Source organism: Pocillopora damicornis, chromosome 8 (genome assembly GCF_964200805.1).
Source record: "Pocillopora damicornis chromosome 8, jaPocDami1.2, whole genome shotgun sequence".
NCBI lineage: Eukaryota > Metazoa > Cnidaria > Anthozoa > Scleractinia > Pocilloporidae > Pocillopora > Pocillopora damicornis.
This window is the reverse complement of record NC_142677.1, coordinates 16,192,906-16,210,006: the sequence shown is the minus strand read 5'-3', so window position 1 is coordinate 16,210,006 and position 17,101 is coordinate 16,192,906. Positions and strand designations below refer to the sequence as shown.

The following is a 17,101-nucleotide window of genomic DNA, read 5'->3' as shown; positions in this document are numbered from 1 at the left end:
TCTTTCTCCTACGATCAACTTGTCGGAGGCCATTCAACACTGTTGATTCTTGCAGTAAGCAGGAAGCATGTCACAAATTAACCTACTAATGGCCTGAATCAACAAAGAGTCTCCATAGCTCAGTATCACAGCTCAGCATGGAATCAATAGGTCCTCATGGGGATTGAATTTTTCCTTGTCTAACATTAATGACATGAAAAACAAAAATATTTCTCTACAAGGAAACTAATTTTTTCCAGGCTCATAAGCTGTGACTTTTGTTTTCTACTAAAAGTGACCATACTTTGTGCAAATCAGCTTTCATCATTAATAATGGATGGATTTTTATTATATGTCTAACTTGGACTGCATGCAGTTAATTAAGACTTGTCCAAGCCAAAAGTGTTATTCTATAAGCATATGACAGCATAAAATAATCTTTAACACATTTCTTGCATGGGAATGAAGTCAAGTTGTCTAATTTAAGATATTTTCCATAAAATGCTGTAGCTAAAACTTTAAATAAATCTTTAAAGGAAGTTCTGACATAACAGAATATTTATTTTGCAATTTTTCCCGCTGTCAATTAAATATTTATCAAAAAATGGCGTGATCAGTCCCAATGACGTTCATCCATGAAGACAAAAGGAAAAGTTTACATTGTGTTGGATTCCTTTTACTCAAGAATGTTACAAATGTCATCCCTTACTTTTTGACTGTCTAAAAATACACGTTTGGGTTTGTGGATTGAACGTGAAAGCTTGAAGAATTATTAATTCTATCTTCATCAAACTACCATAAACATATTTCGATTAACATTTTCGTTTTGGGTACGCATAAATAAAATTTGTTTGAATACTCTACAAATCTGATTTTAGAGGAAACAGCTCACCAGTGAGTCGAGCTGTGGACTTAAGCATTTGTATGATAATTCAAACAAACCACGCTGATTACAGGATCAAACATCATACAATACATTGGTCTCAAAGACCATCAGAGAACGAAATCTGTTAATCCGAGATCATTTACAACACATCTTACAGCTTAATTCTAGAATACGACAGACATTTCTTCATTCGATTTATTTCGCTGCGAAAGTTAAGTAGTTAAAGATATAAATAAATTTCGCCTACTAAATTGATTGGGAAGGGATGTTTCTTGAAGTAATCTATCGTTCTTCCCCTCTGATCGGAAATCCCCTCTTGATCAATACATTTGAATCGCTCGAGTGTGATGTTTGTATACAACCCCATGACGGGAGCACGCCGAAAAAAATACTGGGTCTTTTTAAAGTGTTTTCACTTCAGGTACTGCCAAATATTGATGATTTTAGAAGAACTCTACTTTTCAATATTAATATCGTCAAAGAGAGGAGAACATTCTACCCAACTTACCTTTTAATTCTCAACTTGATTCAGTGATATCCAAATAAGACTGAACTTTATGTAGTACTTCAATCGTTCGCCGGGAAGAAACTTCTGCCATGTTGAGCACATTGGTACGCCCACAGTTCTTCTTCTGGCGTTCAAAAATTAATTTGAAATATACTTACAGTACTAATACCACTCTTTCGGACTTACGAGCTGCATGTTAGGAAGAAATCCGACAAGAAGAAAGCCCTTTGCCAAAACCCACTTACACCACACCAAAGTGAGGGAGATTGGAAATAAGAAATTGTCATGCGTGGGAAGGGTGGGTTAGTACACTATGACGATAGATTCAAAGCCTTGAGAAGCAAAGGAAATAGAAAAGATGGGAGAATTAGGATGAATCCTTTTCCAACTAAATTTTTGTTCAACTGAGATCTCCTAGCAAAAAACGTAAAGGAGGAAAAACGACTCAGGGCGATCGAGTTGAATTTGTTGCCTCTACTCACACATCCCTTGTTGAATTCAATACCAATCGCACACGAGGAAGATGGAATCAGAGAAACTTTATATCACAATTTTTTCTTCTTTGTTTTTCCCTTGACCTGTTACATTTATTTTGGGGTGTAATCTGCTAAAAATAGTCTTCAAAACGAAGGAAGAAAATCCCATGCGACCAATTTTGAGGGTTTGTGATTGGATGAAAACATCCGGTTTGTATTGTCAGCGGATTATTTAATTTCCTCGTCGCCGACTCATCGTGAAGGTTCAAATTTAGTATATAAATGCAATGGAAGACGAGCTCTCCCGGTGGATTAAAGAAACTGTTTTTGCCTCTTACATGGAGGAATGTCAAATTCTTAACGAACTGGACTTTTCGTATGGACATGAGTATGATTTTGAGAAAGATTTTTCCTCAAGCGATCCTTCGTCCTCGAGGAAGAGAAAGGTTGCTGAAGATGTTGACCACGTTTCAGCGGGAAAACAAGCGAGGAAGAGTTGAAACTGCAAAGATCATGTCAAGGTATTGACAACGGATACAAGTCGAAAGGTGGCTTTTGCATTTTGGAGAGGATTTCTTTTGCAGCTTTTGACCAAGGTTGTATTTGGAAATTTCGGATATTAACCGAGCACTTCGATAACTTCGAGAATTATCCAAAAAGGTGGAAGTTTCTAGATGCTTTTCTTCAATAGAAATCCGCATTTTTACTCTGATGACTGCTATTTAGCGTTAGCAGTTCTTACTGTAAGTTTCAACTTCAAAGTTATAATGGAGCATTGTGACAGAAAGAGAGAGGGCACTGGCCGCCATATTGCCAAGGCAACGAGAACTTTACGTGCAGTAGTTCATGCAAACCCGAAGTGTAGTGGTAATTACAAACCTGCATGTCAACATTTCAGGCAAAGTGGTTAATTATTAAATCAAGATTACTAAGTTCAATGTTATATTTGCTTTTTTTCATATTGGGAATTTGGTTTCAGGGTATCTAGTGTCTCAAGAATACTTTTGACTCTGGTACATGCCAGTGTTGTCCCAGTGATATTATGACACACTCTTGCCTAACCCTATTAGTTTTAGCTATTATTAGTGTCACATAAGTTTCAAATTTTTGTTGTCAATCTTGTGTGTGCCCACACTTACAAGCCAGCTAGAAGTTCCTTGCAGAGCTGTAACCAACTAAACCCTTTTGCCATTTCAAGGAAAATCAGCAGATGGCACACAGACATCTTACATAATTAGTGATTGGCATGCACTAGTAGGATGTGTGTTTTTTGCCTCTTTAGGTGTCAAAAGATCTAACACAACTCCCACTCTTCATTTTTATTACATGCCAAAGCGAGTCACATGATTTGATAACTTGTTCTGATTTTACAGATCACTAGTTTAATCACTTGATCGCATAGGTGAGTGTGCGTCATTGCATATCTCAGTCAGTGATGTAAATTATGCACAAATTAATGCCATACTTACCATGAAAATGGAATGATATAAAGATGTTGGACTTAACTGAGGAGCAATCATAAAAACCTGTGGCCCCCCTAAAACTTTCAGGAAAACAAGGAAAACCAACAGTATTTAACTGTTGTAAAGGTCTAACCTTTTACTTTGAACTTCAATTCATCATTAATCTTCCGTTTTAAAGATCAGCTTGTTCAATGCGAATTAAAAGTTTTCTTTTTAAATATCTCATTTCATCTCTGACCTCAAAGGTGTAAGTTACATGTTTATCTATCCACAAGATGGACTTGAGTTGACCATAGATTAAAGTCCTTGCAAGTTTGTTGAGAAAGTAATACAGTGAAACCTGCACTGCAGACTCTATCAAGTGCACACCTTGCATCAAGCAGACAACAACTCAAGTCCTGTAACAGTCTATTATTAATTAAAACACAGACTTGTTTTTAGTAGAAAACCATCAAAGTGCTCTGAACTTAAGCCCTTTCTTTAATTAAGAGATTCGAGCTTTATTTTTTATAGATTACAGTTTAAGGTTATACTCCATTCATTCAAGAAATCTCTTTCACCTATTAATATTTGTCTCATCAACATAATAGTCCAAACTCTATACTAGGAGGAAACCTTATACTAAGGTCCATGGGTGTTCACTTGACACAGGATTTGTCATCTGTCGTATTATTACATTGAAATGCTATGTGATTAAAGGTGACCTTAAACAAGAGATTGTTGTGCATTCAGTGGGAAATATCCAAGGATATGGACGTGCAAGCCTGAATCCAGTTTTCACCCACGTTTTCAAACTTAAATACCATAGTATAAGGAGTGTTTGATAAAAATCACTCATACTTAAGCAGTAAATTACATAACCAAAAACGTGAATCATGCAACATAAAGGTGAAGTACATTGACTTCAGTATGCAGGAAAGTTTGATAAAAAAAATCATGTACACTTAAATGGTAAATTAATAATCAACAACATAAATCATGCAACATGAACTTGAAGTACACTAACCTCAAAAATAAATGACATCACAATTCTGTTATAACCTTCTGCACATGCAGCTGACCCAAATATCTTTTAAAAATCTCACAAAAAATGACGTTTTGACCCCTGCCTAATTTCCATGTCCACTGTACAACTGCCAGCACTACTTTTCTACAAAATAAATGGGAAGTCACTTTTTTATAAGATTCCTACTATCTCAAGAGTGACTGAAAGCCAAATATTGAAACAACACATGCACTCTGAATTGAAATATCACTTGAACTACCAACCCTCTACTGCTGATATCTGATTTTCAGATCTCCTTTCTAGCTGCTACATACATTTTTCTGAAATTTAGTTCTCAAAAAAGATAATGAATTTAGTAATTAACTGCCTAAATTGCAGTGCCTCTTTCTAGGTTCTGTTTGATTTCAGCAGTGAATGGATCATAGAACCTTGCCAGTTTCTTGTTGAATTTCATATTGCGTTCATTGATGTAATCTATATCTTCTTCATCCAGGTGAGCTCTTCTTCGGCTGTACTTTTCTCGTTTGTCAATCCTGAAATTCAGAAAGTATGCAAATGTGATCAAAGGAGGATTGTAAAATATATTAAAGTTCACACAGCAACCAGGTGGACAATCAGACATGGTTTGATGCTACTCTGATTTGCAGATTTAATGAATATAACCAAAGAAGTTACAATTCATAGACCCAACATTTCAACACCCCTAACTTCTTCGGTTACATTCATTGAATCTGCAAACCAGAGTAGCATCAAACCATGTCTGGAGGATTGTACGTTTACAGATAAGCCGAAGCAGCAAAAGCTTGCATGGTGTTTTGATTAACTGTCAGGATCCAAGAAGGAAAAAGATGCATATCATGAAAAGCCTCTGGAGAAAATTAGCTCCAATTGCTGTGCATGCAGCTTACTCCTAAATAGGATGCTGGTCTATTAGGCTCTCAATCACTGATCCCAATTTATAATTTACAATCCTTAGTGATGAGAGGCATTGTGAAAGTAGGGGGGAGACACTTTGAGGTTTAAGTGTCTTGCCCAAGAAGACAACACATTGATCCAAATAGGGCTTGAACACCCACAAATTGATCAAGAGTTAAGTTCACCAAACACTAAGCCAGCACTAACTATTGCTATGGAGTATGCATTGACATTGCTCTCCAAAAACAAAATTTGTTGACAGTGATATAAAAAGAAACATAATTATCAATTAATAGACTGAGAGGGACTTTCTACCAGGTGGTTGACTATCAATTTTTTTTCTAAACAGCTCGTAACATTAGTGGCAGAAGTATCTTATCTCCTGAAGTTATATAGTTATATGAAGTTATATATACATGATGTGTAGCAGTATTCTGTCAGTAATTTTATGGTCCAAAGGCAATAAATAATAAGTGTAATTTTATGAATCAAACTAAATATTTGGTAGCCAATCAGAACATGGCAATCACATTATATTACCTGCTTGCAAAGATAGCCACACAATAAAAAAACTCTTACAGGTCATTTTGTATGACACTAGCTTTTCAAGATGAATGTTGGTCAAAATTATATCATGTACTTACTGTTTTTCTAAGTCTGCAACCATTCTGTCTACAGCAGCCTTTGGAACTTTTCCTTGCCCTCCATAGCTGACATCATCTACAGTGGGAAACATGGCTTCCCCTCTGAAGAGGAATGGTTATTTATTTTAGTGCAAATAGTAAAACAATAAAGCATCACTATTTTAAGATACCAATACTGAAGTTAAAATTAAATGGAAAACATTAGTAAACTTCAATATGTAAGCAAAGAGTTTTTGGCAAAAACAGGGGAAAGGGGTTTTTTTGGTTGTTTGAACAAATTAACAAGACTTGATTTCTTGGTATACACCTTTCATTTCACAGGAGAGTTATCTGCCTTACACTTCTTTCACTAGCATGTACTTCATTAACTTAATAAGAACTACACTGCAAAGAAACACAAATAGAATATTCAAACTTTCTCATCACATTTACCACCTTGATCTGCATAGAAAATGAAAAAATTAGAGCTTTTATAACAACCATACAACCCTAAACCAAGCATCCTCTTACTTTTGCTCAACCTCTTTCTTGTAATCTTCATTTGAAGGTTTCATTTGCTTGGTGAGGCGTTGGTACTGTCTGTATTGAGCTGCAGCAAAATCTGCCAAAGAAAAATGAAAAAGTTATCCTCAAGAAAGTTCTCAGATTTTTCTGCCAGAAAAGTCACTTCATGCATTAGAACTAGTTCACATGCTCCTAGAAAAATATATTGAGTAACTGATTCATAGCAGAGGCAAATACTTGTATAGACTCCTCTCAAGAAAGAAAAACATATATGAATTCAAAGTACATAAAACTGCTGAACTGCTTGTAAATAATTTAAAAATAAATAGCGTACCTGAAAAACCTTGATCAGGGTTCTTCTTTTTCCTCTTTCTCTCAAATCTATCAGCATCCTCTGCAGACATCTCCAGCAACTTTACTCTGTCATAATCTTCTCCCCGTGATTCAGCTTCCTAAGACAGTAAGAGGATTATCCATATGATTATATGATACAAAAACAATAGGGTGTGCATTGTTCATAAGATTCCCTTCTAGAATGTTACAAAAAGTGGATTGATCTGACATGACAAATGGCAAAAACCAACAAAAGTAGTTTAGACACTCTATTGAGAAGACTACCATTTAAAAAAATAATTTTCTCATGTTTACATCAAATTCATCATTCTCCTACTTTCTCTTTCATGTTATACACCAAAATTGCTAAGTCTTGGCAATAAATTATCTACATCTTTTGGAAGAGAATTGGTAGAATCAAGTGGCTAAGATATGCAAAGCAGTGACAGCATTGTGGCTTACTAAAGTCTAGTGATAAACAATTTTGTGGCAAGGTGAGACAAGCTCAGAACAAGAATATTGCACATGACATGCAAAAAGCCTTGTCCAGGTCTACATTTAATTACCAAAGACTTAAAAAAAGTCAATTGTACTACTTGAGTCAGCATAGTTATTAATAGCTAGTAGGATTATGACACCTTCATTTTCTGGTCATTGCCTGCTTCAAAGAATATCAACGATAACCAGCAATAAAAGTTTTTTAATATCAATATGAGATGTACAATTAAAAACATTTGCATATATATATATATATCTATATACCTTTTTAGCCTCTTCTTCTTTGTTCTCCCATTCTACTCTTCGCTGCACAGCTTCCCAGTTTTTAGGTAGCTTCTTTCTCCTATCTTCTTCTGCCACTTCTTGATGATTTAACTTACGTGCTTCATTCTGTAAACATTTAAAATGAAGAGTTTCAGAGATGAATTCACGAAATCACTGTTCCTCGTTAAATTCAGCAACATACTTTGATAACTTATAGACCCCAGAAAAGTCTAATTAATTGTCAAAAACGGGCAAAAAAATCATCTCAATTTATATTAAGGCAAAAATCCGATCCATATGTAACCTACACAGCTTTTCTATATTTTGTAACAAACAGAAACAATGACTTAACCCTTCTTAGATGAAGCTCTCTCAATCTCTTCATTCTTTCCGCTCGTTTATCAGCGGCTGATGTGGAGGAAGACGACGATGAAGGACCAGCCTTTAATTCATTGTTTTCATCTAAGACAGAACTCTTGCTTGCACTAGTTTCGCCTTCCATCGCAGTTGATCTAGAACCCTCACTCTACAGGAAAAGTACAAAACTCCGTTCAGATCTTTTTCTTTAAATCAAGGGATCAGTTAATCACAAATTAATTTAAATGCAGGGAGAAATAGTCGATTTAAAGGATATAGCTATCGACTTACTTCTACAACGACTTGTGACGCCATATTCCAAGTGTTCCTTTAGTTTGAAAGTTGAGCCTGCAGTAGAATCAATCAGTGGATAGTTCATTACAAAAGATATGTCGTGTCATTCGAAACAAAAAGTGCCAACTAGATGCCAGGAGTCTTCACGTGTCACTTGGTCACTTGACTTTCGGAAATGGCGGCTAGTTTGGGATACAATGATTCGGATGTTGTAATTGTTGCAGCCGGAAGAACGCCAATAGGAAACTTAAATGGTTGTATTAGCTCTCTTAAAGCGCATGAACTTGGCGCCTTGGTCATTCGAGAAGTTTTGGCGCACGTTGAGATCTCCCCAGCCGACGTGGCTGAGGTGATTATGGGACAGGTTTGCACTGCTGGTGTGTATTGAAGATATAATCTCTTATTTATCAAATTGCAGTTGTTTTGTAGCAAGGAAGATGTAATTTTATCTATTATAGGTTCGTTCAGATTTGCAAATTACCTACTCCACTCCCACCACCCCCAACCAGGCGCTCAGGAAAGAGGTGGGGGGGGGGGGGGGGAGGGGGTTACGAGAAGAACTTGTGAAAAAAAATTTTTAAAATAACGATAAGACTAAAATAAGGGTGAGGGAGGGGTAAGATGGGCTATAGGACTAAAAAAAAGTTTGTGACTGTCAGACAAAGGTTTGCTTAAAATTTCAAATGATAAACAGAGTTATTGATTGATTATTTGGCAAAACATTAAAATTTAGTTTGTAAATGATCAAAAAATTTAATCCAATTGAAACTGTATTTATTGAATCAAATATTACTTGTCAAAAATTGACCTACAGGTGTGTTACCTTTGTATGCATGTGAATCAATAACATTTTACTTTAATCAGAGTAACATTTACTTATTTAATTTTGTTGTCAGAGAGCAAAAGAAAAATTTCAATAGTTGTCTTCTACTACTTTACTCCGGCTAGTTTGTGTAATTTCAATACATAGAGGATCTGGAAGGGTTGCTACTGAAAATTTCTGAACATAATTTCACCATATCCTTACTTGTCACAGATTTTGTCAAATGTGAAAAGCACCTTTTTTAATGGAGATGGTCAATCTTTTACTCTGTTGTGGGTTACCTCATGCAGGGCAAGGCCAAGGTCCAGCACGACAAGCAGCAATGAATGCTGGTATCCCATCATCTGTTCCAGCATATGGTGTGAACATGTTGTGTGGATCTGGTTTAAAGGCTGTTGCTTTGGGATACCAAGCTGTTATAACTGACAAGTCAGCTGTTGTTGTTGCTGGGGGTCAGGAAAGTATGAGCCAGGTAGGGTTTTGACCTCAATAAATCCCTAAAAAATGCTTAACCCTTTACACCCTAACATCAGTATGCATATTCTCCATACTGTCCTTCAAACATTTCCAAAGAGGCTGACGAGGAGAATTTGTTTAACAGTCAAGAGTTGCTTTAGTTGGTGTTCATCTCTTCTATACTCGTGACTTCATGTTTGATTCAGGGGTGATATAGTAAGGAGAAATTAGATGCTAGTCACTCTCAGGGGCTAAAGGGTTAAAGGTTTCACACACACATTATGAGTGAGAAAAAGAATTCATATATATTATATAACATGCAATTTGATTTGTCTAGTTGTGATTCTCTAACCTCAAATGCAGGGATTTTTTTCCATATACAAACAACATGCTTGTCTGCTTTCACTTGACCTTCTAAAGGATTCATATATTTAATTCCCATCAAACCTTTCTTTGACAGAAAAAAATCAAATTTGGTTTTCAAATGTTGACATCATTATTTGCCTCAATAAGTCACCCTTCAGTTGATTCTTGTAGGTTGATATTATTGATTTGTTTCAAAATTTATCTCTTCAGTATAAAGTTGGACTGATTCAAATGAAACCATATGGGCCTTGGATTAACCCTTAAACTTCCATGAGTGACCAAGATAAAATTTCTCCCTATATTATTGATACAATTTTAAGCAAAAAAAAAGAGAATACCAAGCAAAATATATAAATTAGGGGATTAATTGTTATTTGATCCAATACAAAATTATTACTGACTTTGTAAGAATTGTGTGGCAGACAGTAAGGAGAATTGCTAATGAGATCTTAGGAGTGAAAGGGTTAAAAAATCCTGTAAAAGAGTGTTGTCGGTGGCAGTGATTGAAATTTCTATAACCTTGACAGAAGTTGCCATGAAAGTCTAGTGGAAAGTTGTTTGTCAGTCCAATGTCTTATTAGTGAACTGAGCTTATTGGTCAGTTTTACAGTGTGTTGTTTGTCTTGGGGGTGGATCTGTTAGTTGTCATTGATTACTTTTAATGTGTGAGGAGAATATGTTTTGTGTCAGGTGATGATTACTATAAGTAATCCAAGTATTATGATTTTTACAGGCCCCTCATTGTTGTAACATAAGGTCACCAATAAAGATGGGTGACACTAAACTTGTGGATACTATGATGCTTGATGGACTTATTGATGCTTTTCATGGCTACCACATGGGAATAACAGGTACAAGGGGTTTTGATGCTGCACAATGTTACATTATCTCATGATTCAGTTAATTTCAAATCACATCTTACGGTATATTTGTCTTGAGGGTATAATATCCTTATACTGCTGCAACTTACCATAGCTTCAGCAGCATGAAGCAAGGAGTGTCAACTTCACTCTAGTACATCAGCAATTAATCAATAATTTTTTTGATGATTTGCCGCTACCCATTTATACTTCCAGGTGTTATAAGGTGCTGTGAGGATTAAGTATCTGGCCACAGGTCTCAAGCACAACATCACCACCTTAGCCAGGGCTCAAATCCAGACTTCTCAAACCAAAGTCCTTTTTCCTGTAACTCTTTAACTGTCAAGATTTGATTGTTAATTCTCCAATCTTGATGTTAGATCAAGATAACAACTTCTATCTGATAAGTTTGAGTATTCTCTTTACCTGTTTCCTGGATAGTATGAAGATATAAGTGAATAGTATTCACAATGTCTAACTCATGAGTTTTAAAGAGGGTGTGACTATTATAATCTGGAATGATTCTCTTGAACAATTCTCTTGAACATTTCTCTTACCAAGTAATGATAAGCCTTTGGCCAGGCCTCGAAGAAGCAATCTGTGTTTGTGTGTTTTGCTGTGTGTCACCTTGCTGTGCTCAAGCCTGTGGTTTTGCTCTGTTAATGAAGGCCATCAACTCTTTTCTTTATGTTACAATCCAGCCAGTGAAAGAATGACACTTGCTACTAAAAGAATTTGAGTGAGTGAGAATGATGATGATGGTTCTGGTTGTAGTTGTAATCTTGCCGCTCCATGGCCTGCCCTCTTGGGACTTGGATTTTTGAACCTCCTTTCTTCTCCTTTTCCTCTCGAACTCTTCTATTGTGTTCAGCAAGTTTTTTGCCAGCTGCGACATGCTCTGGGTCTTTATTTGGTTTCATCTTATTTTTATCAGTTGAAGTCACCTGTATGAAGCCTGGCTGAAGGCATGCCCCTGCAGGCCCTGGCAGAAGGCTGGCTGGTGCTTCTTCAGTCTTAAGTTCTTTATCATCCATTTTACTTGTTGATATATAATTTGTAAGTTCTTATTAAGAAATTAATCAGTTTCTTCATAAATACTATCTATTTCCTTATCGTTGACCAAGGGTACTTCAACATTTTTGGCTGTGAGAAGAGCAGCACTTGCGATTGCCATGTACTTTCCATACTTCAGACTCAATCCAGCAGCAATCATTCCCAGTTCTCTCTTTACCATGAGTTTATTGTTCGAGTCCTTCAGAAGTTTTCTTTCATCAACAGGGACAAAATGAGCCAATACTTTACATAAGAGCTGAAGGAATATATAAACTATTGCATCACAAGTCTTTGAAGACAATGAAGCTTCATGTCTCTTGAAGTGCTTCTCAACATCTTGTTCAGTAAGCTTCTTGACTTAATCCTGGGTGAGAGCTTCACCAATCATTTCCTTTGCTTTACCACTTGCAACAAGAACAATGAGCTGCTCTCAATGATAGCCACTACACAACCTGGCCAAAGGCTCTGAATCACTTGCTAGTTCAGCTTTGAGAATATTCATAACATCTGTGATTGCTGCAGCTTTGTATGTTAAATTTCAAACTTTATACTGAAGGGATGATGAAGTGAGAATATGAGACATGAATACTTCTCACTCTTGAGCTTTGCTATCAATTCTTTCTTTTCATCATTAAATAAAGTGGTTATTTTGCTTTTTGTGTTTGTCATAAATTTAGAGGTCAACATAGAACAATGTTAGTGAAAATAGAATATATCAAAATATGTAACAAAATGCATTCTTACTTTTGTTGTAGCTGAAAATGTTGCAAAACAGTGGCAAGTTACAAGAAATGAACAAGATCAGTTTGCAGTTGTTTCTCAAAACCGAGCTGAGAGTGCTCAAAATGAAGGGTACTTTAAAGAAGAGATTATTAACATTACTGTGAAAACAAGAAAAGGTAAATGGAGTTATGTTAAATTTGTTAGTATTGTATTATTTAGCCTCCCCTTTTAAAGGTGAAGTCTTCCCTCAAGCTATGTACGTGGCCCCTCCAGTGCAAGGTATCCGACCAACTCGCCCACAGACCAATTTGCCCATGCCAATTTGTATGAAATCGCTCAAATAAGCCAAGCTCATTACAGAATTAGTCTTGTTTTAAGTTGAGGTCTGATGTTTTATGTATTGATGATGAAATAATTGAAGTTTCAACAACATTTCATTGACTTTATACTGTTAAGATACAAACCAAAGTGTTCAACAACCAGCATATGATAACATACAAATACTTAGATGTCATGGACAGAATTGTGGATTTTTCCAGTAGGAAAGCTTTTATGTTAATTAGATCTTACATTTCCTTGTTGTTGTACAGGTTGTGTTATATTTTAAGCCAAAGAATCAAAGCAATTGTGCTGGGATTTGGATCTCATCATCTAAGTGTTTGAACACTCCATTTTGTTAATATCTGTGAATAAATGAAAATCATACATATGAATTGTGGGTTAATGATTGGATTTGAGAAGGACCTTCGCAATGATGAATGCTAATTAAAAGGCTATGGAAAAGTAACTTTAAGAGTTGGTGAGTTGGCATGGACAAGTTAGTCTGTGGGTGACTTGGTTATAATTCCAGTTACCTCCAATATTTTGTCAAGCTTCCCTGGACACCAAGTCTCATAAAACTGTCAAGTTCCCAAGCACTGTCAGAGTAAAGTATGAAAGTATTTATGTTTTGCTATAATGCAGAAGTTATATACTTTATTTTAGGCCAAGTATGGGTAGTGCTGAGGTGAATTAACCGCCATGACAACAAATAGTCTCTTTATATTTCATTTACTATTAGTGTAAATGTACTTTCAAATACACCAGCCCTGTAAGTTTACATTCATTTGTTCTTATCACCAACAATGGTAGTCATAATAGCAGAATCCATGAAAACCAGAGGTTTATTCTAATTTAAACTTTTTTTTTCATTTCTTTTGTTAGGGACAATCAATGTTACAGAGGATGAGTTTCCACGTCATGGCACTTCTATGGAAGGTCTTTCTCGTCTCAAACCATGTTTTCTTCAAGACGGGACTGGTTCAGTCACAGCTGGAAATTCCTCTGGCATCAATGATGGTTCTGCTGCAGTTGTACTAATGTCATATGCTGAGGCTGCCAGGAGAGGTGTGGTCCCTTTGGCTCGTATAGTTTCATGGGGTCAGGCTGGTGTTGAACCTGCAGTGATGGGCACAGGACCAATTCCAGCAACAAGAAAAGCTGTAAGGAAACTATGTTTTTGTGACAGTCTGGCTCAGTAAGTGACTTACTGGCTGACTAGACAACCATCTATTAAGCACATGGATAATTGATTGTTTAGCCAATTGACTAATTGACTGACAGCTTGATTGGTTTATTGATTGCTCACTTGCTTGATTGATGGCTTGATCAGTCTTTCAGTGGGTTGCATTGTTTTTATAATTTGAAAGGAAGGAAAGGATGTTCTGTCAACATGAAATCAGAGGATGATTAAGAATGTTCATTTATGGTTGGGACCTTTAGTTTTATTGAAGGGGGGTACAAAGTGTAGGAATGAGGAGCACTTGGGTTGGGAAAACATCTGGAAAGCAAAAAAGAAGAGTTGTGTATGGTATTAAAGATGAGGAGAGATGTAAGTTTTGGAGAAAAGATAAAGCAAATAAAACAAAAACAAAAACAAACATCACTTAGAGTGAGAAAAGAGGTAAAGAAACTTAAGGGGAAGAACTTTTCTTCCCCCTCCCTACCAGTAAGAGGATTACAGCTGCATTACTTTTAAAAACAATTTAAATGAAGGCGAATGTTACACAAAAGAAACATTTCCTTTGTTTTGTCTTCCATAGGTTCAAAAGGCAGGATGGAAACTTGAAGATGTTGACTTGTTTGAGCTGAATGAAGCATTTGCAGCACAGTCTTGTGCTGTTGTGAAAGATTTAGGGCTTGATTCAAAAAAGGTACCAAATGACCTTTCAAATTCTTTGACATTGATATTAATTATGAAAACATTGTACAGGTTCATGTTGTGTAGTTGCATCCAATTGACTTTTTCCTTGTGCCATTAATTTCAGGGCATAATTGATTGTTGATTTCCTTGGTCATTCATCATTTCATTCATTTATTCTCCCATACCATAATCTACTAGAAATCGGGGTTTTCCCAATGGAGAAACAGCCATAAAAGGGGAGACTGAAGTGCTACCCCTCTTTTTCCCAGCTTGATTGCTCTTTCTACAGAGCACTTAAAACCCAGTAGCTCTGCAGGCTATGAGAAACATTACTTGGGAAATACTTGGGTAGCATGGTAGTAAGACATTCTAAGGTGACCAACTTCAATTTTTTTATTTTTTGTCAGGCTTATACTGGGTATGAAAAGGATTATTTTTTTTCAAGTTACTACAGTGTCATCTTACTAACATTTGGGGGCAAACTTGGTTGTTTGATACTTATGAGTTGATTATTTGGATCAATGTCAGCATCTGAACAACTGTGTACCTACCCCTCCCCTAACCCAACATAAATCCTAACTTGATATCAGTTGACTGTTATTGGGTTAGGGGAGGGGTAGGGGTAGGTGAGCAATTTCTCAGATGCTGACATTGATCTGGTTCTTCCTCTTGACAAATAGGGAGGTCACAACATTTGCAAACCCCCCCTCCCCCCTTATCCAAACTACGACTGTTTGACCAGTGGTTAAGGTTCTGACTTATTCTTGACAGGTAAATATCAGCGGAGGTGCTATAGCTCTTGGCCATCCAATAGGTGCATCAGGATGTAGAATTCTTGTGACATTGTTACATGGCATGAAAAGAACAGGAGCAAGAAGAGGCGTGGCTGCCTTGTGTATTGGTGGCGGGATGGGAATTGCTATGTGCGTGGAAAGGTTATGACAGTCTCAATGAAAGGAATGAATGATTGTTTGGAAAGAATAATTTTGTACAAAGTTGCATATTTTGGTCCTACTTCTCTGAGATTTTTCCCAAAATGGATCACAATTGAATATCTGAACTTGGCTCTGGGAGATCAAAGACTGAGATGAATCGCTCTGGGAAATTACAACATATGGAAAACAAATTACAGTAAGAAGACGCTCAACGTGCTTTTCACGTTATTTAAAGTAGGAGTTGAAATTTCCTAGGTGATAGTAGGCTTTTAACCCATGAACTCCCTGATCAAATTTTTAATTCTCCCTACTGTCAACCATACAATTCTTATAATGTTAGTTCAGAGAATTTAGTATTGGATTAACTAATTATCCCCAAATTAATATTTTTCCTTTTTCTCATCACTTATCTGGTTGATATTGTATAGTCATAGTAGGGAGAAATTCCGTCTTGGTCACTCACGGGAGTTAAAGGGTTAAAAAGTAAGCATAGGCAAGACCATGGAATCATGAAGTTTGATGTGTTAACTCGACATGGTATTAACACTGTCTTTAAAATGCTATTTATTGATGTAACTGCGATAAGATTTTTATTGAGATGTATTTGAGAGCAATTTTCAATCGAATGTCGAAACTAATCAGGGATCGAATAAAGGGGGTAAGTTTCTGAAGAAGCTGTGGTGCTGTGTCGGTAAGAGAGTATAGCAGGGTAATTCAGTATTATCAACTGAGTTGATAACGGAAATTGGCCACTGCAAAGAATTTTAAAGCTAACGTTTCGAGCGTTGGCACTTCGTCAGAGCGAATTACGAAGGGCTAACGCTAGAAACGTCAGCTTTAAAACTCTTTACGGTGGCCAACTAATCAGATATTAAAATTAAGTCAATCGTTACTTGCGTTTTCCCGCCCTTCCAGCAGATTGCTTGTTTATTCTTCGAGTTCTCAAAGGGTTCTTGTGATATTCTCGTTTGTCCTTATCGATCGTTTTGTTGACATTGGTTTGTGATTTGCCACACTCGCCGGAAAAGCGCCCGATGTTTGAGATAACAGAAGAATCCCAGAGGAGTTACTTCGCTTAGTCATTCGAGCTTTATGGTGAGTTGGCTTTAAAAAGATTGAAATAGTGAAACAATTTATGAAAAATGGTTTGCTAGAGTAGAAAAGCACCAAGAGATTATAATATTCCCGAAAGGTACAAGGATTGCCAAGGATGGGAAGAATGACAGTGGAATGCAAGCGATCAACTTGAATTTATCAAGTTGATCAGGTTTTAAGATGCAGCAAGAGTGACACTGTAGCTTAGATTAGGGAGTAGTCCCTCTTTTTCATCGAAGTGTGCCGCACGAGTCATAAAAATAAGCGAAACAATAAAAATTTGATGTTAGCTAATTTTTTTTTCAATCGCGCGACGCACTTCGCGGAAAGAGAAGGACTGATCTTAGTCTACCGTAGCTCCGCCGTTTAGTAGTGTGAAGTTTTCGATCTCGTCTTGTAAATCTACGTCAAATAAAATTAGAAGCGACTTATTAAAGGAAAAAAAAGGCGGTAAGGACAGTCATTTTAGTTTTACTTAAGG

The 17,101-nt window shown here is 36.5% G+C and overlaps 3 protein-coding genes across 9 annotated transcripts in view; 1 reads left to right on the top strand and 2 right to left on the bottom strand.

The window, feature by feature from the left end:
• LOC113678845 (leucine-rich repeat serine/threonine-protein kinase 1) overlaps positions 1 to 1,641 on the bottom strand; it is a 30,856-nt gene extending 29,215 nt beyond the window's left edge. For all 6 annotated transcript variants that reach the window (XM_027195756.2, XM_089214786.1, XM_027195757.2 and 3 more), the window contains exon 1: positions 1,374 to 1,641. The gene's annotated coding sequence lies outside the window, so the exon portion shown is untranslated. The remainder of the gene's footprint in view (positions 1 to 1,373) is intronic.
• A 2,067-nt stretch (positions 1,642 to 3,708) lies between these two features.
• Positions 3,709 to 8,264, bottom strand: LOC113678846 (pre-mRNA-splicing factor syf2). The gene is made up of 7 exons (XM_027195761.2): positions 8,125 to 8,264; positions 7,829 to 8,002; positions 7,477 to 7,602; positions 6,716 to 6,833; positions 6,388 to 6,478; positions 5,878 to 5,979; positions 3,709 to 4,851 (listed from the first exon to the last, which is right to left on the bottom strand). Exons 1-7 carry the CDS (start codon positions 8,146 to 8,148, stop codon positions 4,686 to 4,688), a joined length of 801 nt encoding a protein of 266 aa, XP_027051562.2. The 5' UTR covers positions 8,149 to 8,264; the 3' UTR covers positions 3,709 to 4,685.
• LOC113678796 (uncharacterized) lies at positions 8,244 to 17,071 on the top strand. 2 transcript variants are annotated; one of them, XM_027195703.2, is made up of 7 exons: positions 8,244 to 8,504; positions 9,164 to 9,422; positions 10,506 to 10,623; positions 12,441 to 12,584; positions 13,612 to 13,889; positions 14,490 to 14,600; positions 15,362 to 17,071. In XM_027195703.2, exons 2-7 carry the CDS (start codon positions 9,195 to 9,197, stop codon positions 15,530 to 15,532), a joined length of 1,050 nt encoding a protein of 349 aa, XP_027051504.2. In that variant the 5' UTR covers positions 8,244 to 8,504; positions 9,164 to 9,194; the 3' UTR covers positions 15,533 to 17,071. The 2 variants fall into 2 exon arrangements, with proteins under 2 accessions (XP_027051504.2, XP_027051503.2); XM_027195702.2 differs by having other exon boundaries at positions 8,245 to 8,504; positions 9,241 to 9,422.
• Positions 17,072 to 17,101: the final 30 nt, after the last annotated feature.